This window comes from Alexandromys fortis, unplaced genomic scaffold (assembly GCF_014885135.2).
Source record: "Alexandromys fortis isolate MF-2015 unplaced genomic scaffold, M_Fortis_MF-2015_v1.1 scaffold_1, whole genome shotgun sequence".
Taxonomy (NCBI): Eukaryota; Metazoa; Chordata; class Mammalia; order Rodentia; family Cricetidae; genus Alexandromys; species Alexandromys fortis.
The window spans coordinates 39,543,246-39,568,887 of NW_026067927.1; the positions used below are offsets into that span (position 1 = coordinate 39,543,246).

Consider the following 25,642-nt stretch of genomic DNA (forward strand, 5'->3'; position numbering starts at 1 on the left):
TGAATTGTAATGTAAATATCTGATATACAAGATATCTGATATGTGATCCCTGACAAAGGGTCATTTGACCTCCCAAAGGGGTCACTACCGATTGCTCTGTCAGCCTGGTCTTGAGCATGTCTATGGGCAACGTCAGGCCTGGGAAAATGGTGCTGGGTTGTATAAAAAATCAGCCTGAGAAAGGCACTGAGCAGCATCCTCCGTGGTCTCTGCATCAATTCCTTCCTCCACATTCTTGCTTTGATTCCCTGCCCTGACTTCCTTGGATGAGGGTCTGAAGGCTGTAAAATGAAATTAACCCTTTATTCCCTAAGTGGCTGTCACAGCAACAGAGAAGCAAACTAGGGTGTGTGGTGTGAGTGTGTGTGTGCGCGTGCGTGCTAGCGTGTGCGTGCATATGTACCTGAGTATGAGTGCAAGGGAGTTGTCAGAATTTAAGGTGAAAAGGGAGACTAGAGAAAAGAGCCCAATGATATTGACTCACGTATGGTCATTCAGATCTGCCCCTTCTTGGCATCAAACTTTAATACAACTAAGAGGGAAAGGAGGAAGAAGAGGAGAAAGAGCTTCTGATGTCAGAAAGGAGAGATGAAGGACAAGGAACAGACAAAGGGGAGGAATGGGAAGAGGGGCATGAAGAAGGTGGGGAGGAGAGGGTATGGTACTTTTCTTGTCACTGAATCCAAATGCCTGATAGAAACAACTTAAAGGAAGGAAGGATTTATTTCAGCTTAGGTTGAAAGGGACATGGCCCATCATGGCAGGGAAGATGTCACCATGGCAGAGAAGTCATCTTCAAGGCTGAGAAGATGTTACCTTGGTAGGAAAGACATCATCATGGCTGGGAAGATGTCACCATGGCAGCGAAAGTGTCACCATGGCAGCAAAATCATCTTCATGGCAGAAAAGATGTTACCATAGCTGGGAAGAGGTCACCATGACTGGGAAGATGTTACCATGGTAGAGAAGACATCATCATGGATAGGGGAAATGTCACCATGGATAGGGAAGGCATCGTCATGGTAGGGGAGGTGGGAAATCTTCCCTGGAGCAAATGTGTCATGAACTGTGTAATGTCCCTTATGACACTTGGTTCTTGTGAGTATGATGAATGCAAACTCCATGAAATATGAAGATGGCACCTGTGTTTTTAATGTCTTTTCAACAAACAACATGTACTCCATTGAGGACCTGGACTATCGTTCTCCCACACACGGCCTTTCTGCATGGGTACAGCCTCCTTTTCCTGTCTTATCAGAGATGCCTTCTCTGTCAAGGGTCTTCCCAATGAGCAGCACCAAATGCTGCTCCTTTGTTAGCTTTGTTTATTTCTAATATCTAAAGTGACCTTCTAGTCAACACATGCTTTGGGAAGCAACAATGCATGAGGAATTTCTTGCCCTGTTCTTCTGTTGCAGGAAGCAGGGGCTTGGATTTGATCTTTCCTCTCCAGAGGCTGAAAGGCTGTGATCTTATCTTTATTTGTTTGTTTGTTTGTTTGTAAGATTTGTAGTGTGTTAAGCTGGGGATCCCTAACAGAGTCACCAAGCCAGACATATCTTAACACAGACTCGCTTCTTGTTTCCTCGGTGATATAACGAAAAAACAAAAATGGTGCAAATGTCAAAGGGTAAGGAATTATCCAATCCAATCCTCACACGTGCAAGTGCATGCACAAGGCATTATTGAACTGGGGGGCTCAAGGTTGTTTAATAACGGGAGAATTGTCTCTTGCGGGATCTAGGATGAGACTACACACCAGGTCAAAGTTTGCTCAAAGTTGTAAACTTTGTTTCTATTTCAGGGTCTCAGAGAGTCTTAATTGAGTAAATAGATGGATGAAAACATTAACTTAGGAAGATGAGAATTCAAAGCTCTGTGTATATTTGAAATTAAACCATTGCTTCTCAAATAAAAGACTGCAGAGATCCTGACACTGTTACTACAAACAATATTACCAAAAGGATTTCTTTCTTGTGGCTTTATCCATGTAAACATAATTAAAATGTGTTTGTTTCTGAGAGCTGAAATATGCTTCCCAGGTGCTAATGTAGAGTCCTGAGAAATGAACTGAGCGTAAAACAAAAGACACACAGCCACTCTTTTCCCTGATCAATTTTCTCCATAATTCTATGATGCTATGCCTTGTTTCTCCAGATCTGTCCTTTGTTGCCATAGTGATGCACTCCCAATGTGAAATTTCAATTGTATTACGCTGGCTTTCCTTCAAGTTTCAGTGACTTGCCATCACCACCCACTTCTCTTTCAACGTGTTTAAATCCTCCAGTCACTGAGCCCCTTGGCAGCTCCATTTGGGGTGCTGATATGGGTGCTGCGGACTTGGATGGAAAGTGGGAGTCGGTAAAAGTCATAGAGAAAATAGGATTTGAGAATACATTAAGGTCCTAGAAAGTAAATCTCTTACCTCCTCCAAACAGCAATCTATTCTTCCTAACAATCCATAGACTTCTACTTTATAAGTGATGGGTAACTGATGGGTAACTGAGGCCCTTATTTAAAATGAGAGTAGATTGGGAATGAGAATAAAGGGGTCGAATCTGTATTAGGCCTCAAAGAATAGAAAGTCTTACAAAAGACTAAAAAAAAAATGATAAACATTCAGCTATCATTTAGATATGTCTACCATGGGTTCACATATTAAAATTTGGTGCCCCTGGTGAAATCTCAGGCAGGTGGATAGTCAGTTGGAAACTTAACCCAACTCTATGATTGTACTGGCTACTATTATGTCACCTTGATACAAGATATAGTCATCTGAGAGGAAGGATCTTCGACTGAGAAAATACCTCCATAAGATCAAGCAACCTGTAGAACATTTTCTTAATTCGTGATTGACATGGGAGGACCCAAGCCATTATAGGTAGTGCCACCCCTGTCCTGGTGGTCCTGGGTTCTATTAGAAAGCAGATTGAGCAAGCCACGGGGAGCAAGCCAGCAAGCTGTCCCTCTCTGTTGCCTCTGCATCAGCCCCTGCCTCTAGGTTCCAGCTCTGTCTGAGTTCCTGCCCTAAATTTCCTCCAGTAATAAACTACAATGTAGAAGTATGAATCAAATAAATCCTTTCCTCCCCAACTTTCTTTTGATCCTGGTACTTCATCATTGCAGTAGTAACCCTAACTAGGCCAATGGTGCTTGGAATAGGGGCGGTGGGAAATAAGTAGCTGAGTAAAACTCATCTTTAGGTTTATCAGAGTATTATAAAACAGACTGACAGGCTCCAGCTAAAAACTGGAAAAAAAATATAGATAGTCAGTTTACAAATTAAAAAGAGAAAATGGTCAATAAGATACCAGGAAAATCAGGGTTCATCGACTCAGTAATAAAAAAAATTTAGCATGAAACTCAAGCATTAGCTGGAGGGCAATTTTATTAATGTTTAAAAGAACAACCCTGCGAGCAGGCAAGCTGCAAGTCTCAACAGCTGCAGAGAGGAGGATGGAGGAGAGAAGGGAAAGCCATGCTATCTGAGATGCTGGCATGGTGGTCTGTGACATGGCGGGAAAGGGAGCTTCAGAGAAATATCAAGGAACTCAATGTACCAAAAAAAGCATGCTTAGGTTCTGCTCAGCTTCTGAAAGAGAAAAAAGAAAAGAAAATGTTGTCCTACTCGAAGGTGGATGGACCCAGACAAGTCTCACGACTACTCAGTGTTAGGGAATTAGGCACTAGTGGCAAGGAATTCTGGGAACATACAGTATAGCATCTCATTAAAGAAATGAATATTCCATCCATATGTTTAGCATGGTGTAAGGTGAGCCCACCTTCCTAGGGGTGTCCCGCCTTCCAGAGAGTCTTCTTGGCCTATGATTGGCCTGCCCACAATGCTGAGCCTCCACCCAGATCAAAGAGTCTCTTCTTTTGAGCAAGAATTTTTCCTTCACTGACTTTCGCTGTAATGACTACTATACACACGGAACTAAGGGCTGTCCCATCTGCATACAGAGATAAACCCTTTTGTGCATCAGAAATTAGAGAGGATGCTAAAGCCAACCTGGCTGGAGTTGGAGAAATGACCACTTCATAATGTTCAGTAAGAGCATTAACTCATGATGTTTTCCTGGATTGTTTCAAGACTTGATTTTTACAACTTTTGAATTATTGTATGCCTGCATGTCTCTGTGTGGGTGCGTGCATGGGAGCACAGGTACCCACAGAGGCTGGAGTCTACCCAATTCTCTGCAGTGGGAGTTACAGACAGTTGTGACATTCCCATGGCGCTGGGTTCTCTGCGAGGGCAATTTGTGCTTTTAGCCACTGATCCATTTCTCCATCCTCCTGGCCAGTTTTTGAACCAGAATTTCCTCTTGCAGGAACTTACCTTAAAGGGAAAATGATAATGAGGGCAGAAGTGGATAAAAAGAGGATAATGCAAAAACAGTCATTTTTATTCTGTTCTCACACAAGTAAATAGAAACAACTTCAAGGTCTTTTACCAAGGACAAGAATATAAATGACTAAGCCCTCTGAGAGGATGTGGGAAAGCCACTGAAAAGGATCATGGAAATCTGTATTTCTTAATATGTATAGATTTTATATTGACGTGAAAAGTATGGCCAGAAGCTGTGAGGGAACAAACATGATGGTGTAAAAGACTTCTGGAGATGCAGTAGTAAAAATAAATGGGAGAGGGTTTCCACAGAAACGGTCTACACACTCCCATGCGACAATGAGATGGAGGACGCGGATGTTGCTGAGAGATAATGCTTGTGAGGGACTTTTATTTTGTAAATTCTATGTTTTATGAATATTTGGAACCAGAAAGCTAAAATCAGAAAAAAAATAGAGACATTTCCATTTTTTAAAAACATACCAAATTTTCCTCATGGAAGTTGTAGACAGAGAACTACAACATGAAAGCAGACGGTACTAAGAGGAAGCGTAGTCCTGGAGCAGAGTTCATCACCTGGCCAAAACCTCCCTCCTTTTCACCCCAACCCCAGCATCCAAAGATTATGTTTCTGACCATGAGTTCAGGAACTTCCCTGGATTTAACCCCTTTCTCTTACAAGAAAGAGGGTAATGAGGTGATCTAGTGAGGGCAGAGAACCTCCCGGCTGAATCGCTCTGCTTCCCTACTTGACGCACAACCTGGCTTTCCATCCAGCAAATTTAGGTGACTATTTGGGACAACCAGTGGAAGCTTTGCCTTTTGTAAGACGAGACAAACGTTGAACAAAACAGAAGGAAACACAAACTGGAATATGATTCAGACCATGTGTGGCACCGACATGGGAATTACAGTCCCGAGTCGCTGCTTGGCGAGGGTTTGGATCTAATTACAAGGCATTCCCAAAACAACACCTCTCTGGGAGTCACATGCATGTCTGAAAATGTTCTTCTAGAGATTCCTGGCCAAAAACATTCCTTGTGTGAAAAACCCAAACCCTAGTTTATCCTCTCTTGTGCAAGGTTTCTAAGGATCTTTCTATAAATCATAAACTTCACTGGAACCTCACATGGTGGCATCCTTATAATCCCTACACTTCAGGGGGTAGGGGAGGGCAGAGGATAACATGAGTCCCAAACCTGCCTGGGCTATGGAGATCTTGCCTCAAAAACAAACACAAACATTCTCTCAAACAAGGCCATGTGGGGTCCCCTCTCCTCAAACACGTTGGGTTAGCTAAGGAAGCATCCAGCTGCTGCACATTGGATTAGCTAAGGAAGCCATCCAGTTGCTGCTGTGTATTCCTCCAGGGTACCTCAGGGACGCTCCTGCCACATGCTAAGTACCCAAGTGGGTGACACAGTCTCTTGACTTATTTGTTTCAGAACACAGAAAATGGAACAGTTATGACCATGTTGCCTCCTGCCACGTCTCACACTTGACCTTGAGTCACATTCCTGATGGGGGCACCTGAGTACACCAGCATGCTCCTCCTCTCTGATCTTTCTCTGCTGTAGGATAATTCTCTTGTACCCTGTAAAGATATATTACTCATATTGGTTTAATAAAATATCAATTGGTCAGTAACCAGGCAAGAAGTATAGGCAGGGCAACCAGATAAGGAGAATTCTGGGAAGAAGAAGGCAGAGAGTGAATTGTAAGCCAGATGCAGAGGAAGCAAGATGAGAATACCTTACTGAGAAAAGATACCAAGCCACGTGGCCAAATGTAGACAAGAAGTATACGTTAATTTAAGTTGTAAGAGCTAGTTAATAATAAGCCCGAGCTAATAGGTCAAATAGTCTATAATTAACATAAGCCTCTGTGTGTTTCTTTGGGGCTGAATGGCTATGGGACCAGGAGGGACAGAAACTTCTGTTTCCATTTCTCTTCTCCATCAAGTCAAATTTGTCCTTGCTGGTCCCAGCCACGAGAGGAGAGTCTGAGTCTCTTCAGGATGCTGGCCTCAGAGGCTGACACTGAAGGTTGAAAGAAAACATCACTGATTGGACTACATCCAGTGACTCATTGCTGAAGGAAGCTAAGTGTGTACTAGCATCAAGGCCAGCTAGCCAATGGAGACCCAACTTCTCATTTCTTCCTCCCCTTCAACAACAAAAACAGGCTTGATGGAAAACTACTCAGATGATTCGTTTCTCATGAACCTGTCTCCAGTCCGCCAGACAGGATGAGTTAAGTCTGTATCATGGAACAGGCTCAAGCAGGGATGGTGGCTGCATGCAGCATCTCTCATACCACAAAGCAGAAATTTGTGGAAAGTCAGACCAGCCTGCACAGTGTGAGAAGAAGTCTGGCCTCTGACTGTTGTGGAAGGTTGTACCATTTCAGGTCAAGTTTACAGTGGTAAAATGTTAGAGTGCTCACTTGGTATGTGTGAATCCCTGGGCTCCATTCCTAGCACACCCTGTGCGCATGCACACACACACACAAACACACACACACACACAGCACATTAACATTGGTCTGAAAACTAAAGAAGTCACAGAGCGCAAGTAGTGGACTGAGTTAGATCACAGACCCCAGGGATCTGTGATTAAAAGTGTTGCCCAGTTGGACGCCCCTGCCGCATGTTCCTGCATGTTAACTTAGGAAGATGCTGGGAGAAATCCCTTGGGCAGTTTCTCCATTACCATACAGACACTCACAATGATGGAACCAACTTGACACGTGAGCCTGAAACTGCAGCAGCCGAAGGCTTTCATGAAGAATCTGTTCTCATAATAAGTGTAGGTAATAATGGGAGCCAGACTGTAGCAATTCCATTTGGGGAGCTTAATTCAGTCTGGTTCTAATTTGAAATCAATCAGAAAAGGTTCCAGAATGATTGTATTAAGAGGGGTGGGGCAAGGCAAGGAAGACAGAGGTAGTGAGCCAATTGGAAAGAAAAATGGCTGCTAGAGCACTAAACACAGCGTCCTGCTCGATTGCACAAAGCCACGTCTGTTTTGGGGCAAGACCTTGGTTTTATCTGGATGACTTGTGCTAACACTGTTCCATAACCTCCCATTGCTAGAGATTTAAGTCCATGAACCGCCTGCCTTCTTCCCTCTGGAATTAAAGTGTTTCAGAAATTGTAGATAATTTAAGGATGTGCTCAGTCAGTTCCTGTCACCGTGACACAAAGCTAAGGTAGTTAACGTTGAACAGGTTTCTTTTTCTCCCAGGTTTCCACACATCGCTAAAGTTTTGGTCCATTATCAGTTGGGAATGCTGCAGACACTGGTGGGGAAGCAGGTGGAGGAAGGTGTTCACCTCATCAAAACTAGTAGATCAGAGTCCCAACACTGCTTTAAGGACATGCCTCCAGTGACCTAATTCCTCCTTTTGGTTTTAGCTTCTAAAGTTCAATATGTTCTCTAGATCAGTAACCAAGAAGTTAATATTAACATGAACTTTTGCAGGATACAATTATGAACCACAGCAAATAGATTCTTGAGATGATAAATAATTCAGTTATTTTATTTAAATATATACATCTAACATATACATACATATATACAGAAAGAAGATGAGTGAATAGATGAAAGATGGGTGGGTGGATGCATGGATGAACAGATATCAATTAGACCCTCAAATTGAGCTACCACAACCATAGGAAGAAAGCTAGATCTGGAGATAGAACTCAGTAGCACAGGATGTGTGTAGCATAAACAAACCTTCCCCTAGGAACAGCAATTATCTCCGGTATTTATGGGAAAGAATGGCTATTACAATCGTACAGAAGTTCATTGAGGTTTATGGTCATAGGAGCTGGCTAATCTCGCTGTACTTTTTTTTTAATTTGCAAGTTCTTGATAATAAAGTTTTAATTATTTGAAGAGAGAGGGAGGAAAAACAGAAAGAGGGAGTGGGAAAGGGGATGTTGGGTGTAGTTGCCCAAACCCTTACTCCTAGGCATGGAGGGAAGACAAAGTAGACAGATCTCTACAAATCGGATGCTATCTTTCTCTGCATGTGGCCATACTCCCCAACATGATGATAAGGGACTGAACCTCTATAACTGTAAACAAGCCACCCCAATTAAATGTTTTTTTATAAGAGTTGCCGTGGTCATTGTGTCTCCTCACAGCAATGAAAACCCTAACTAAGACACAAACAAACAGACAATTAAATTTTAAAAGGAAAAGAAAACAAGAAAAAAAACCCAGGTATTTCCATACCAACAATGGAAATTCCTAGCAAGTGTGAGCCCCTGGGTCTGATCCCCATTGTAGTAAATGGACCTGAAACAAGAGCATTGTCTGTTATGTCAGTGTGCTGGGTAACAGCTCCTGTAAAGACTCCCCTGTTTCCAAATCTACGAAACTGATCTTATGAAACATAGTCAATTCCAAAATTGTTCTGAGAGATATTCCTCTTTTCAATATTAGTAGCTAATTTAAACATGTTACAAACTCTCCAGGGAAATCACCTGCACAGGCCAAATGTGGGCCCACATTCTGCCCTGAGACAGACGTAGCCCAGAGTTAAATAGAATACATAAAGGTCCCCACAATACCTAGTGCCCTTTAATGACTCTCATCCTGGAGGAAAGTGATGCAGGTGCCCAAATTTTTTATTTTTATTTTTTTGTGTTTTGTTTTTTTTTCTAATTGGAAAGCACGTAGGGCTAGGAAAAGGCCAACTTGGCAAAGCGCTTGCCCTGCAAGCACGGAGACCTCAGTGTGGCTCCCCAGCACCCATGTAAAGTTAAGGGTGGCTGAGCACTGTCATCTCATCACTGGGGAGGCAGAGACAGAAAGATCCCTGGATATGCTGGCCTAGTCCAGTCTAAGTGAACTGCAAGCGTTGGGTTCAGGGATAGACCCTGTTCCTGGTGATGATGATGATGGTGGTGGTGTCAGTGATGGTGATGATGATGGTGGTGATGTTGATGATGCTGATGCTGGAGGTGGTGATGTTGATGATGCTGATGCTGATGGTGTCAATGATGGGGATGGTGATGATGATGATGGTGGTAATGACAATGATGGCGGTGATGATGGTGATGATGTGAAGAATTATTGAGAAGACACCTAAGGTTGACAATGCTCTCCACCAGCACTTGTACTTGTACAAATATGTATATTAACACACACACACAGAGTGACTTTTAAATAGAAAAGTAGACACAATAAGTGAGAGTCCACACAAAGAAAAAAAAGGCAATAGTAAAAGTTCATTTTTGATTAACTTTAAGTAACTGGCTGGTGAAATGGCAGAGGCTAGAGAGTGTCCATTACAGGGCAGGCCAGTGGGCTGGGAATGCCAGAAGGCAACACTGCAGTTCTGAGGCCAGATCTCTCGTTACCAGCTCGCTGCAGGATTTCTTCTTTCTGTTTTCACTTGGGTAGAAGCGGCACACCCACATCATCCAGGGAATCTGTACTAAAGAGAGCTGATTATAGATGCTATCTTCTCTACTCAAGACCTTCACAACAGCGCCTTCATCAGTGTTTGGTTGAACAGCAGGGTAACTGTGGTGCAGCCAAGATGACACATAGAATGAGCTTTATCATGGGAAGAATGTCAGGAGAGTTACAGACAACTCCATGGGTGCCCAAAGCAAAGAGAAATCAAGAAAGGATGAAAGGTTGAAAATCAGCCCCATGGTAAAAGACTAAAGAAGTTATGGGTTTCTCATAAGAACAAGAGAAAATTATGTTTATCAGCAGAAGCCAAGCTGTGTTAGCCAAGTTGTTACTTTGGAGTATTGCTTTTAATCATCTCCACAAACATAATAAGTCAGAAAATGTTTGAATCCTCATTTTGTAGGCAGAGATGCTGGCCACAATATTTTCAATTGCAGGCCTGAAGATATGGCTCTATGGATAAGAAGATCTGGGTTCAAGTACCAGCACCAACATGGTGGCGGCCCACAATTCTCTACAATTCCAATTCCAGGAGCTTTTTCCGACTCCTGTAAGGTGCTAGCAATGCATATAGTACATAGACATACATGTAGGCAAACACTCCTACACGTAAAAATAAAATAATCTAAAAATTAAAAAGAACATATTTCCAATATCACATGGTTGTGGAACTGGCCTGACGCTACTAAGAAGGGATCAAAGCCTGCCTAAAATCACAGCTTTTCTCATGCTGAGAGTATCAGGAGTTTGATAGCTCCCCTGTCTTGTTCAGACACCTACAGACCCCAGCTATTAGGCTTCTCTGGGCATGGACATGCTCCAGTGTGTGTGGCAACTGGTAAGCTCCTGTATCTCCAAGGCTACAAGGACTAGTTGCTGTTTATCTGACCACTGAAACATCCTAGAACTTCCCTCCTTTTCTACATGACCTTATAAGGTGCCTTCCCCTGGCCCTGCTGCTCTTAAGTATAAAAAATGAAGCTACCTCAACGTTCTTGCCCCAACCAATAATATACCACACGGCTCTAACTGGCCATTCTTGCTGCTGTTTAACTATCCTCTGCCCCCTCCTAATAAATGAACTTTTCTGACACAGTGTTCTGGGTGTTCTCACCTCTACTTGGGATCCTCCTTCAGCCCTTGGCTTGGCCCCACTCCTAAGCACCTCCCCCCTCCACAAAACCATACCGAGACTAAGTGCGCTGATGATGCAAATAAGACTCGCATTTAGGCAGTCTGAAAGTTCTACGCCCTCCGCCATGAACTCATCATCCATACACGACCTCAAATTTTCACAAAAACTCCATGAGATAGTGTCTCAGCCACCATTCTCTTGCTGTGAAGAGACAGCATGACCAAGGCAACTCTTAGAAAACATTTAATTGGGGGCTTACTTTCAGCTTCGGAAGTTAGTCTGTTATCATCATGGCTGAGATCATGGAGGCAGGCAGGCAGCCGTGGTGCTGGAGAAGTAACTGAGAGCCTTATGTCCTGATCCACAGGCAGGCAGAGGGGGGGAGAGACTGAACCTGGCTGTGGCTTTTGAAACCTTAAAGCCCATCCCCAGCAGCCAGCAGCGCACCCCCTCAGCAACAGCACATCTACCCAAGTACAGACACATCTGCCAATCCTTTCAAACAGTTCATCAGCTCAGGACTAAGCGTGCAAATATACGAGCCAATGGGAGGCAGTCTCATTCAAACCCCCATAGACAGGTATTATTATTAATCCCATTTTACAAATGAGGAGACAGAGGCTTGGAATACCAGAGGAGCACACAGGCTGGGAACTTGGCTAATCGGATCCCAAATTTGTGTTCATGTCCTGTTCCCCTGCCCCTCACCTCTGCAACTTCTAACACAAGAGAGACAAGGCTGTCCAGGGGCCTAATTTATGTTCAAATCCAGCTAAGAGGAGTGGGGCTTGAACTGAAGGTGTAGAAACTGTTGGTAGGACAGGAAAAGCAAGTTCTCGTCACCCATCAGGGAAATGAACACACATTGGCTATGGAGGAAAAACTCTTTGAGGACTTTGACCAAGTCCTTATTCTTCTCGTGCTGGGGAGCAGTTCTGTCATAGTGTGTGTGCTTAGCAAGGCCCTACACCCAGCATCCAAGGGAAAGAAAGACAGAAACGGGACTGGGAGGGAAAGTGAGATGGAAAGTTAGTCTCCCTAGAACTCAGAGGACCATCAAATCATTGAACTGGGATGTGTGTTGAGATTGGCAAAGATGAAAACACAGCCCTTTCTTCTCACACAGAAGATATCAGAGTTGGCATCTCTTATATGAAAATGTTTCCTTGTCTTTCTCTTAGCTGCATATATTTTTTTTAACAAAAATTAAATATACAGTGTGAACCATGCCTTCAGTTCTTGGTACGGAATAGACTAATTTAAATCTGACTCCAAAGGAGCAATCCTAGGCTTGCCTTCTCCAGGCCACTCAGAACACTCCTGGGTCGTTTCATCCTTTCTCTCAAAATTAGCCTTTCCTCTCAGAACACAGAGTAACTTGCAAATCTGCACTGTTCTGTTTCTGTTAAGGGCCGGGTTTCAGTTATAAATTGTTCTCTATCTGATGTTCTCTCCTTCCTCCAGACCTCAATGTTGTAGTCTGTGCAAGGCTTCCTCCAGCCGCCACATTAAGGTGACTTAATGTGGATCACCACTAGGGGCTGGAAAGGAGCTCCATCAGCAGTGTGCAAGCTGCGTTCAGATACCCAGAACCCACTTGAAATGCCAGCAAGGAGGACCAGTATCTGCAATCCCAGTGCCGGGAGATGGGGACTCTCAGATCCATGATGATTTTAGGGGCTTGCTGGCCAGTCTAGTGAGTCATCAAGCTCCATTTAGAGACCCTGTCTCAGAAAAAAAAACATTGTGGGGCCAGAAAAATGTCTTAGTAGATAAAAATACTTGAGACCAAGTCTGGTGACTTGAGTTTGATCCCTGGTACTGACCACATGGTAGAAGTGAATTGATCGCTGCAAGTTGTTTCTCTGACCCCCACATTCATGCTCTCATACCCAGCCCCCCACAAAATAGATGATAGATAGATGATAGATTGATAGATAGATAGAAGATAGATAGATAGATAGATAGATAGATAGATAGATAGATGATAGGTAGGTAGGTAGATAGATAGATAGATAGATAGATAGATGATAGGTAGATAGATGATAGGTAGGTAGGTAGGTAGATAGATAGATAGATAGATAGATAGATAGATAGATAGATATGTAAAAGGATAAAAGTGGCAAAACCAGAGATTAGAGATATCTCAACAGTTAAGATCTTATGCTATTTTTACAGAGGACCTGAGATCAGGTGCCAGGATCTGCATGGTGGCTCATAAGCAACTTCAATTCTAGGGACTCCAGTGCCCTTTTCTGACTTACATTCAGACAAACCACTCATACTCATAAAAACAAGCAGAAATGTGTTGCTGGAGAAGTGGCTCAGCCATCAAGAGCCCTTGCCACTCTTACAGAGAACCTAGGTTCAGTTCCCAAAACCTACATGGTGGCTAACAACCATCTGTAACTCTAGTTCCATAGGATCTGGAGTTTATCTAACATAACAGGCACTACACACGCATGTGGTGGGCACACACAGGTGTAGGGAAAACATTCATGCATTAAAAAAATAAATATTATGAAACAAAAGCTTTCTTTAAAAAACTCACCAAGGTGAAGAGTGATTGAGGAAGATACCCAATGTCCATCTCTGGCTTCCACATGTGTACTGCATGTGTGTATTTACACACACACACACACACACACCATGATACTTTGCAATTTCAGGTGTAATTTTTGCCCTAATCATACCTCTATGATATCATAGCAATCACCCCTAATAGCTTTAGTGAGCATAACACTGAAAACCAAATGGTAAACATAACCGGCCACCAGAGCACAGGCATCAGTACTGCAACAGCAACAGCCTGGGAGGCAGGTAGCACCATGGGCCCCACCTTCCCAAGGAGGAAACATGGTTTGTGTAACTGCAGCAACTTGCCCGTGTTTGCACAGAACGGGGCTGAGAGCTAAGACTCTGGGGTTTCCTGCATACAAAGCCTACACCCTGTGGAAGGATCTGCTCAACTCCTTGAAAACCATGACCAGATTTTATTTCTTTGCTTCAATTTCTTAAAGGTTCTTGAAAGTTCAGAGCATGGAGTTAATGGAGGTAGACAGAATAAAGAAGGGATTCCAAATGGGAATTCTGTGGAAAAGTGGGTGGCCCTGAGATCAACCCCAATCTCTCAGGGCAGGTGGCAGTCAAAAGGCGAGTCATGAATTCACTCCTGACAGCAAGCCGCAGAGCAGGATTGGTACTTGGGCAGCCATTTCCAAGCCCCATGAGAACCCTGACAGGATTTATTGCATGTGACAAACTTTATGTAAAATTATAGGCAGAGGTGAGACATGGAGCCGTGGCCTCTTTTTATCAAAACGGCAGCAAAGGTGTAAGATGAAAAGGTGGCTCTCCCGGATTCAAGGAGCTCACAGAGCAGCTGCAACCAGCTAAACAGTTAGCCAGCCAGAGGGCACAAAAATGAGTAGTGTGTGTGTGTGTGTGTGTGTGTGTGTGTGTGTGTGCATGCACGTGGGGTGGGGCTTTAAAATATCTATGAAACTGCTGGAGCCAAGCACAGGGACTAGAATGTATTTGGTGGTCACTCTGCAGCATTAAGGCAGGCTTCGGTAGTATTCATCCAGCTCCCTAGCTCTGTAGGCTAGAACGTTTGTTGCCTGAAAGATGTTACCTCCCAGGGCCGGTGCAACGGCTCAGTGGGTAAAGGGCTTACCCAGCAAGACTGAAGATCTGAGTTCGAATCCCTAGAACGGATATTGAGCTGGGTACAGCGGCCCATTTCTGCTGTCCTGTTGCTATGGTCGATGGAGAATCCAAAGAAGTTCCAGGCCATCTCTCCTGATGTACGCAGTGGCATGTGCAGCCCCCACTATCTATACAAAATACCTGGAATACATATGGTACATTCCTATAACACGTGTGACGTCAGGGAATCTCACCCTCACCTGCTATGAGCAACACTTTCCATGTGGGTGTCACCAATGTCCTTGTCATGACAGCCGACACTCTGAGGACTCCCTTGACTAAGCAGCCATTGCTGGGCTAGAAGGATGCCTCATAATAACCCTTCCTCTCTTTTTCCTTGTTCACAAAGAAGAATGAGCTCTAATTTTTAAATGCATGCCAAAATTGGGAGTCTGGCCACAGGACACTAGGTCATGCCACCACTTGGGTCAATAGCAGGGCAGTTGATGATCAGCCAAACATGCCACGGCCTGTGTGGCTCAGAGCCGAACTCTTTCGGCAGCCCAGCATGGGTTTTCCTTGAGTCTTGCCTGATGTACCGAAGTATCTTTCTGGAGAGAGTGTAGATAGGGGAAGCTGAGACTCCAGAAGTCACGACTGTTAATAAAACCTGACAGTGCACGAGGTGGAGTTAGAAAAGAAATTTGATGTTTATCCAGTCACCGTGTCTCCAGGTCATAAAACAAAGCATAAACAATGTTCATAAAAACTGACTGCTAAAATCACATGTGCTGGTGCACTCTGTAGTTCCAGAACTCAAAAAGCAGAGGCAGAAGGACCATTTGAGCCTGGCCAAGATTACAAGGCTGTCACAAACAAACACACAGATCGAGGGACATGTCATCCTCCAGCTGCTGAGGACACTGGCTTGAAAGCCTTGGAGAAAGACAGGACCATGGAACGTGGCTTCAGCAGCCTAAGGGCGTGCTCAGATATTTCCATTACCAGCGACTTACCCATGATTCTTTACACTGCACACTGTGGTCCTGACAGGCCAAGCAAACTCACGCCCCCCCCCCCAATTCCCATTAACAGGCGCTCTCCTCAGGTGCTTGCGTGTTTACCAGCGAGCGTCCTTGCCATGCGGTGTCATGTTTGTTTATGGCCTTGCTTCAAGATAAACACGTTCCATTAAATAAAATGATAAAGCACTTTTCAAAAAAGTGTTTGTGGCCTTGGTGATGGTAAGTGTTTGACGGGTGCGTTTTTGTCTCCAGACTCCTCAAGATAGTCATATCGGTGAGAACAGCTTTTTCGTGTGTGTGTGTGTGTGTGTGTGTGTGTGTGTGTGTCATTGTACTTGACATTGCCCTTCAACATAAATTGTGGGCAATTATTTTAAATAAGCCTGTTGTACATATTGAGGGAACATTAGTTCTGCCCTTTCTTTAAGGACTCTCTCAGTCAGATCGGAGAGTTGTTTTTTGGGAGGAGAGGGGAGGTTCTTGTTTTGCTTTGCTTTTTAATCTGGATGATTTTTAAGGCTGCTCCAGTCAGTTAAGGACAAGGCGTGTGCTCCGAGGCTCTGAGCAGTTTTGAAGTTTCAAGAACACTTGGAACATCGTCCTGAAGAACATCAGCCTCTTTTTAAGGCTTTGTTGAAATTTGCTCATTTTAAGAGGACAGTCAGTGGTGTTCAGTACAATTTGCATCTTCTTTGAAAAGTGATTATTCCGGGTAAGAAGCCTGCAATCCCCTTCTCCCAGGCTTGTGTACCCTTTCAGTCCAGGTGTGAGGTGGCTGCGGTTCCTCAGTTACACTTTTGTATGGAACGCCCAGTCTTTCTCTCTAGAACGCTGGTTGAGAGGCCTGCTTCCCCCCAGATCTGAACAATATTTTGTCACCTCCACCCTGCATCAAGACTACTGAAAACTCTACCCAGCTATAATATGCTCCCACCCGGCAGGGTACGCATGGCCAGGCATTTCCTGTTGAGTCTGTTACAGTCAGAGATGAAAATGGTGTATTCCACCAGCAAAACATAACACATTTAATAAACTTATCTCTGCGGCTCAGCAGCTGTACAACCTATTGGTCCCCAGGAGAGATGGCTGCAGTTCTTAACTTAAAGGGCCCATGAACTTTTTTGTACCTTTGCACCGGCTTCTTCAACAACTCGCCGTGCGGTTTCAAACTCAGCAGATCTAATTTGGTGCTACTGAGAGGGGAGGAGGCAGAGAGAAACAGCTGCAGCTTCAGTAATCCCTTGATTCCAGGGCCTCCTGTGGACACCCAAGTCCCAGGGTGCTCCAGTCTCTGTAGCCTATGTGGAGTCCATGGACGCCCAGGTTCTCTGTTGATTCTACTACTTGGGCAATGAGAATGAGGTAAACAGCAGTCATGTTATACTGCCCAGGGAATGGGGGTAGGGAAGAAAGTCTGTGCATGTTCTCCAGAGATGTGGGATGCTCCTGGGGCTGGAAGTACAGGCAGCTGTGAGCTGCCCATTGTGAAACAGAGCTCTGGATCTCTGGAAGCCGATGCTCTTGACTGCTGAGCCATCCTTCCAGTCCAGAGCTACTTGTTTTAGAATTCCACAAGCTTGTCTAGACCGTGTGTAGAGGTTTGAATGAGAAAGCTTATGTATTTGAAAACTTGGTCCCCAGTTGGTGGTACTGTAATACTCATAGAGATTATGGAACTTCTATGATGCGTAGCCTTCCTGGAGGAAGGACATCAATGGGACCACGTTTGAGAGTTCAGAGCCTGGCTCTGCTTCCAGTTTGTTCTATCTGCCACCTATGTGAGGTTGGGACGTGATCTCCCACCCTTCTGGCCCTATTGCCATACCTTCGCTACCATCAGAAGTAGCTAGCCTTTTGGAGTATTAAACCAAAAGCAACTTTTCTTACACAGCCACCCAGCTACACAGCCACCCAGCTACACAGCCACCCAGCTACATAGCCACCCAGCTACATAGCCACCCAGCTACACAGCAACCCACCCACCCAGCCAAACAGCTACACAGCCACCCACCCACCCAGCTACAAAACCACCCAGTCACCCAGCCACACAGCTACACAGCCACCCAGCCACCCAGCTACACAGCCACCCAGCTACAGCCACCCAGCCACCCAGCTACACAGTTACACAGCCACCCAGCTACACAGCTACACAGCCAGCCATGAGTAGGAAGAAAAGTAGAATATACAGAAGTAAGAAAAACAAAAAGCCCAGAAGCAAAAGGTAGACGGAATAATTTAAGTTAATAAAAGCTGGCCAATAATAAGACAAACTAAGGTCAGGTGTTTATAATTAAGAATTAAGCTTGTGTGTGTGTGTGTGTGTGTGTGTGTGTGTGTGTGTCTGTGTTTGAGAGCTAGGTGGTGGGTCACCAAAAAAGTAAAAGAGTTTTGTACAGTAAAATCTCACAATGTCTGTGTTTTTAGAATATGTAAAATACAATAAAATATAAAAATACAATACAAAAAAAAAAGTAAAAGAGCCCAAAAAAGAGTAAAGGGGAAAAAAAAAAAGGAAAAGAAACAAAAAACAAAATCAAAAACAACCAACCAACCACATTTTGGCATTCCAACAAGGGACTAGAATAATCCAAAAAGTGTGTCTAGCTCTCCATGGCTGGAGGCTTAGGGTTCCTTACCACACTTCCAGATTCAGCACCTGCTACACCACAGGCTCATTTTCGTCAGAAATGCTCAAAATTTTAGAGTTTTGTTATAGGTGTATTATTGATTGTTGAAATAAGAGCGGCGGGGCTGCGTCCCCAACACCCCGGCCGCTTGGCTAGCTCATGCCCGAAATAACAACACACAAACTGTATTCATTTAAAGAACTGCTTGGCCCATGAACTCTAGCCCTTACAGGCTAATTCTCGCACATGGACTAGCCCATTTCTAATGATGTGTGTAAGCACCCCAAGGTGCGCTTACCGGGAAGAGTCTAGCCTACGTCCATCGTGGGTCTCAGCTTCATGCGTCTGCCTCTGCCTGGGAGAGCTGAACATGGTGTCTCTGCTCCAGCAGAGCTGTCGGGTCTCTCCGGGAGCAGAGCAGAGTCTGACCTCACTTCCTCTTCCGCCCAGAATTCTATTCTGTTTACTCCTCCCATCTATGTTCTAAGCTGAGGCCAAGCAGTTGGTTTATTATAACTTAACCAATGAAATCAACAGATTGATATATGACACTCCCACATCAATTGATAATGTGTCAGACAATTGTAAGTGGGGTTTTCAGAGGAATCTTGCATTTTAAAATTTATTTTGTGCTTTTGACTGTTTGCCTACACATATGTATGTGTACCATGTGTGTGCCTGGTGCCCATGGAGGGCATCAGATCCCCTGGAACTAGGGTTATAGTTCTCATCTAGGTGCTGGGAATCAAACCCAGGTCCTCTGGAAGGGCAGCCAGTGCTCTTAACCACTCAGCCAACTCTCCAGCCCCACGGGAACTTAATTATATTTAATAATAAGAAATTGCAATTGGATTGAGGGAGGAACAGTAGAAAGGAATCGAGATACTTTTGTTTAAGTTTTGATCAAAGAGTACATCCCTGTGCAACAAGCACTGATGTAAACAGCATCCGCTCAGAGCGTCCTCCTGAGCTGTGTTGAGGAATCTGAAAGACAAGAACGAAAGACAAACTAGGTCACACTTTTCTGGGCAGACACTCAGTAAGTGACCCGTGCCAAGAACTTCCAAACTCTTCCAAGAATTTGGAAGACAGCTTCCAAGCTCTTTAAGGTCAGCATATCTGCAAAATAATGGTTAATGTCTTATATACACACACTATTCTATTTTCATGTTTACTTAGTTATTCATGTTTTTGAGACAAAGTCTCCTTATGTTTCCCTACTGGCCTTGAATCACTGGGTAGCAAAAACAAATTCAAACCCAGAATCCTCTTGCCTCAGCCTTTCATGTATGACGCTAGGCACGTGTCACTGGGCTCCAGGAAACTGTCTTAACTAGAACTCTTTTTCCCCTTTTTTGGTTTTTCAAGGCAGGGTTTCTCTGTACATCCCTGGCTGTCCTGGAACTCGCTTTGTACACCAGCCTGGCCTCAGAGACTCATCTGCTTCTGCCTCCCAAGTGCTGGGATCACCACCACCCAGTATTGATTAGAACTTTAGATCCAGTGACGTCACATTGTATGTGACATCGTTCCTGTCATGATAAAGCACATGGTGATGTGTCCACTGCAGTTGTGCTCCCTAGACATTAACCGCTGACACTTGGTGTCACGTGGCCGTCAGGAGTGGTCAGCACTGACTTCCTGTGGTGTGTGTGACAGGCATGCCCTTACAATATTTCATCATTAAGTTTTTTTTTTTTTAGAAATAGGGAAATAGAAAAATATTCAAGCTTCAAAATAATTGCACCATTTATATTTTTTATGTGTGTGCGTGTTTGGATGTCATCCCTCTAAAGCAGAAAGCTGCAGCCTCATGGGTATGTGAGCAGCGTTCCTGGTCTGAGGATGTCACGCTGAAGTTGTCCACAATGTCAGTGGTTTCTGCTCTCCTTGCAAATCTGCAGGCTGACAAGCACTTTCGGGAAAATTCATGGCGAGTTTGTCTTTCTTAAAAGCGATGTTTCTATAAATCCTATGAAGCGCGGTGACAGAGACTGTGAATCATGTCGCTAGCTTGAGTAATGAGGCTTTCACTTTCTGAACTCTGCCGGGACGCCCAGAGGCTTCCGTTGAGACTGAATCTCTTGCGGTGTTTAAAACACCAATCCACGCAAAAAGGAGAAATTCTGATGTGGACTGAAAATATTTCACCATAATTTCTGCTGAAAGGAAAATAAATAGCAATATACAGCGCTAGGTCTGAAGGCTTTAGAGAGGCCCATTAGTCACCACAGAGGGGAAAGAGTAGACTCAGCGGGGAAAAAGTAACTCTTCCCTGCATCAACGGGCTGTAAGTTCGAGTTTTACAAGTGAGTATGATTGGCTCATCCAATTCTAATAGGGGTATGAGGCTGAGGGCTTCAATAATAAGTGAACATTAGAAACGGAATGAGAGGGACTTGAGAGAGGGCATAGAAGCGCAGCAGGCAAAAGCCCATAAGGCCTTGACACTGGGGTCACAAACCTCTAGAAGGCCATGCAGGTAATATGGAAACTCTGATCTTTAAAACCAGCTTATGTGGCGGCAATATTAACCACCCAGCCAAACTTCAAGTCATCCTATGTGTCCCTTTCAACAGACGTACAGGACCGCCGTCTGTGATTTCTACCTTTTGACAGCCTCTCATGATCCACCTCTACTAACCCTGATCAAGAGTGACAGGAGACTGGATCAGAGTTGTGGGAAGGGACCCGAGAGGGACTGGTTCAGTGGGAGGTGCGTACCGTTCCTGTCACATTGTAAATATTCAATCCAACTGTGGAAGACGAAAAGATCAGCTGGGAGATGAAGCTCACAAGAGGTTTAGATGATTAAGATTAGATGAAGTTAGTAGCTGTTCGCTGAGAAGAGACACAAACGTAGGGTGTACTCTGAGACCCCGGCTCTTCATAAGGTCTTGTTTGTTTGTTTGTTTGTTTGTTTCAAGAGAGCGTTTCTCTGTAGCTTTGGTGCCTGTCCTGGAACTAGCTCTTGTAGACCAGGCTGGCCTCGAACTCAGAGAGATCCGCCTGCCTTTGCCTCCCGAGTGCTGGGATTAAAGGCGTACGCCACCACTGCCTGGCTATAAACTTTCATTGCACATTGACCTTGTTCTCTGTCTAAGAAAAAAACAAACGGGACATCCGCATCTCATCAGATCTATTGGCAAGCTATAGCTGCTCACCAGGCATTCTTGTCTCTTAATGTTTGCTTCAGTTGTCTGGAGACTCAGGCCCATAGCTCTCCTCTACTCAAGCATCTTACCCCTAGGTGACTTCAGCCACTTCCAGGGCTGTGGGACCTTCATGTACTTGGTAGTTCTCCAACCCCATTCCCCAGGTGCCCACTTCTACTTGGGCATCTTTAACGTCAACCTCCATATCTCTAAGACAGACTTTATCTTCTCTTCCCAAACTGTTTGACTACCTGTATTTCGGTCTACATGGTGGCAACATCTAACGACCCAGCCAAACTTCAAGTCGTCCCAAGTATCCCTTTCTCCTCCCACCCTCTTCAAATCCTGGAGGGGCTGGAATAGCTTCTTTACTTCTTCACGTTAACCTGTCTTCTCACTGCCTAGGTTCTGGCTGCTCACAGAAGCCTGAAGGTCACAATCCGGATCTTCTTGTGTCTTTTATCTGTTTAAATGGCAGTTCCAGAGGAAACTCTCTGAAAGGCCTTGAAATGAAGAGGGAGAGAGGGAGAGAGGAAAGGAGGGAGGGAGGGAGAGAGAGAGAGAGAGAGAGAGAGAGAGAGAGAGAGAGAGAGAGAGAGAGAGAGAGAGAAAAATTGGAAAGAAACCAACTAGTATGGCTATCCCCAGATTTTCTTAGAAACAGCCAGGGTGAGGGGTGAGGAAGGCCTGTCTTCACTGGAGGAACATTAAATTCCCATTTTGATTGGAGGAAAGTCAAAGACTTTATGGACATTGTTTCTAACTGCCACAGTCCCCTTTTCTAAAACATTTGCCTGAATTAGTGCAGATCTGGGTAAGTGATTTCATCTAAGCTTGTGCAGCTGCTAGACAGCCTTACGATTATTAGATGAAAATTTATAATTCAAAATTCCACTCTGCTCTTTCATGACACCAGAAAAATGTCTTGTAATCTGCCCTAATGGCCCCAAGTAGATCCAATCCTTTTAGTGGCCTGGAAAATAAATTTGTTTTTGTAGGAAACCAGCCATCAGTAAACACTTTCCAAGTTTCTTCCAATGCTTTTCATTTTCCAACAGATGTATTCATTTTTCTGTTTCCAAAATGAATTGCCCCCTGCCTGCCTCCACCTTTTGGTTGCTGATTTTCATTGTATTTCTCAAGATACTTTTGTATCTGTTTTCAGATCTACCACTTAGGTCACTGTTACCTCCTCATGCCTGATGGGCTCTTCCCATGGGCCACTAAGAATATCTTTGATTTTGTTTTTGAGACGCCTACTCCAGGATAGCCTCCAACTTGCTATGTAGCTGAGGCTATCCTTAGGCTCCTGATTTTCCTGCCTCTACCACTGAGTGCTGGAATTACAAGTGTGTGCAACCACTCCTACCTGGGGAAATATTTAAGATTAGGATCTGACACATGACCTGAGGAGCATTCTTCTGCTTTACTTTGTTCTTGTAGCCCCAAGCCTCCACAGCTGAAAATTTCTGATGAATCAAGAGTTTGAGCAGTGGCGTGGCTATGAAATCTCAGCCGGGTTAGCGGATGAGTTTTGGCAGTTCTAGGAAACTGGATAGAATTCCCTTTGAGAATTCCGCTTAGCTGGGAACACAGGGAGAGACTTAATGAAAAATGGATATGTGGGTGCCTACCCGTTTCACGAGTGGACCTGGAGTGTCGTGGCCAGTCCCCAGCAACCCAGTGCAAGGCGCTTGTGTACTGTTGTGACGGCTAAAAAAAATAACAACAGTTGTAATTAATTTTAATAAAGTTTTATTTAATCTGAGAGATGCAAAGAACCATCGTTTGAACATGTACCTAACATAAGATACGCCTACGGCGGTTTTCATTCGTGTTTTCGTAGTGTCTTAGACTCTGGTGTGTAATGTACGCTTAACATAGCTCAAGCAGGACTTGCTGTTTCAACATCAACAACCGATGATCGTAGGTACTGACAGGCCTCTTAAGCTTCGTCAGGCTTCTGATAGCTCAACCTTTTCCTTCGTGGATCGCACACCTTGCCATCATTCTAGCTCAAAACATCTGCCCTGGTGTTGCCCGCTCTGATGAGGCCCCTGTTATTCTCTGTTGGTTTTGTTGTCAACACAGAAGAACAGAGCAATCTCATTTATAAGCTATTTGTTTGCTATCGTTTCCATCAGGGTGTTGGCGTCTCCGGGGCAGGATTTTATTGATTTATTTTTTTAAACCTGCTGTTGTGTGTGTGTGTGTGTGTGTGGTTCTGGCACGGAGCACACCGCCTGGCCCACGCGGGTCTTTGGGTTCTCACTCTGGAGAACCCTGAAGCGGGCGGCAGAGGGCAGCCGGGCGCTAAGTCACAGGTGGGGCGCGCGCTCGGTGCGGGCGAGTGGGTGTGTGCGGGGTGCGCGCGGCGGGGCGGGAGCGCGGAGCCGGGAGGAGCCCCGAGCGCAGCGGAGGAAGAGGACGGGGAGGAGGAGGAGAAGGTGGTGGCTGCGTCCCAGAGGGGCCGAGCTGATCTCGAGGCAAGGGAGCAAGGGAGCAGAGGCCGTTCGGAGGTGCCCCGGATCGGGACCCGCCACGGGGCGCAGGGCGCACGGGCCGAGAGCTGCGGGGCCGGTGAGCAGCCGCCACAGGCGGCGGGAGGAGCGGGAAGAGCGGTAGGGCGGCCCCGGCGCGGGGGAACAGGTGGCCGGGCCGGGCGCTTTGTGTCCCTTCCCTCCGCTGTCCCCGCGTCGTCCGGAGGCGGAGGCGGGAGCCGGGTAACCACAGGCTCGGGGCTGGGGGCGCGGCGGTGTGGGGCGTGGGGGTCCCCCAGCCCGGGCTTTAACAAAGGGCGCGCGTGGCCCCAGCCCGCGGGAGGCCTCAAGATTGGAGCCGAGCCCCGGGAACCCCTATTTCCTTGAGGTTTGCCATTTTCATTCTCTTCTCCATTTCTCTCAGAGGTCTGCGGCTTGGTGCATGAGGGGCCCGCAGCGGCGCGGCGGCGGTGGGGATGGTTCGGGCCGCGGAGCCGGAGTGGCCTGGGTTCTGGTGAGGCGTGACAGTCTATCATGACTGTGTTCAGGCAGGAAAACGTGGACGACTACTACGACACCGGCGAGGAACTGGGCAGGTACCAGCAAAGGGGGGCGGAAGCGCTCGGTGTGGGGGGCAGTGCGCGGTAAACAGATTCTGCTAAAGCCAGGCGTGCCTCTCTCTGGCCCTTCTCTGGGATGTGCCGATGGTGGAAGAGGCAGTGCCTAACCCGCGAAGGCCAGGGACCAGGAATATGTTGCCTGATCCAAGGGGTGGAGAGGGAGTCCACGGTGCCGTTACTGCGCACAGAGTGTGGTCAAAACCCCTGGACCAGACTTCATTGTGCGCACCAACTCCTGTCAGCAGTCTCGCTTCTGAGACAATGAGGCAAACGCCAGGACTCTTAACTGCAACTGGAGGGACCGCCTATGTGTGCTTTAAGCAGAGTACAAGTTAATTAATGGGCGTTTAACATTTTAATACTCACCCCTTGTGCTGGATTTTCAGTGCACATCAACCAGGGTTGGTAGGTAGGTGTGGAACTTGCCAGATGTTGGCCTTGGAATTTGAAACTTACTCCCACCAGGAATTTGCTGCTAAGCTTGGTATCGTTTATGGCGGCTGTTCCTATTCAGAGACTACCAGCACACTGTGGGGGCTGTGGTGCTGAGCAGGGTGTGTTGGTGTCTAGGTGCACCAAGAAGATTTCTCTGGCAGCATTTGGCAACTGCTGGGTGACTCTTTCCATTAATCCGCCGGGTTTATTGATCTGTGCTTTTTGTGAGCAAATAGCCCAGTGTTCATACTCTATTTAAAATTTGGCGTGTGGAATTGCGTGTTGGCATTGTGACTAAAGCAGGCAAAAGGATTGATAAACAAACATAGTTGCAGTTACTCACACAGTGCTTGTGTTGAAATTTGTATTTTTCCATGTATACCCAATTGCCTTCTATAAAGCTTTTTTTTTTTTTCTTCACAGAAAGGAAATTTAAAAAGAAAAAAAAGATCCACACCCTTTATTACCTAATAGGATTTTTGGAAGATATCTAACTAAAATTTTAAAATATTCAGATAACCCAGGAATGTAAAAGATCTTTTAAAAAGTTATAGCCCAGAGCGTTTCTGTGCATTCTCAGATAGACCGAGGCCTCTGCAGAGCCCATGCTTGAGGGGAGAACACCGTTATCGTACATCTTAATGAATGACTGAAAGGCCAGGTTCTGAAAGATCACATTTCATGGGTATGGTTAAGATTGAGGTCGAGAGTGTGCAGTTGAAATACTTGGCTTAACT

At 45.2% G+C, this 25,642-nt stretch overlaps 1 protein-coding gene across 2 annotated transcripts in view; it reads left to right on the forward strand.

The window, feature by feature from the left end:
• The first annotated feature begins 23,671 nt into the window (after positions 1–23,671).
• The window catches only part of Dapk1 (death associated protein kinase 1), a 141,142-nt gene continuing 139,171 nt past the window's right edge, over positions 23,672–25,642 (forward strand). The window contains exons 1-2 of one of the 2 annotated variants that reach the window (XM_050143394.1): positions 23,672–23,694; positions 24,275–24,446. In XM_050143394.1, the coding sequence (XP_049999351.1) occupies positions 24,385–24,446 (62 nt within the window). In that variant the 5' untranslated portion in view covers positions 23,672–23,694; positions 24,275–24,384. Of the gene's footprint in view, positions 23,695–23,772; positions 23,951–24,274; positions 24,447–25,642 lie in introns of those variants that run through there. The other variant, XM_050143393.1, reaches the window with a different exon arrangement.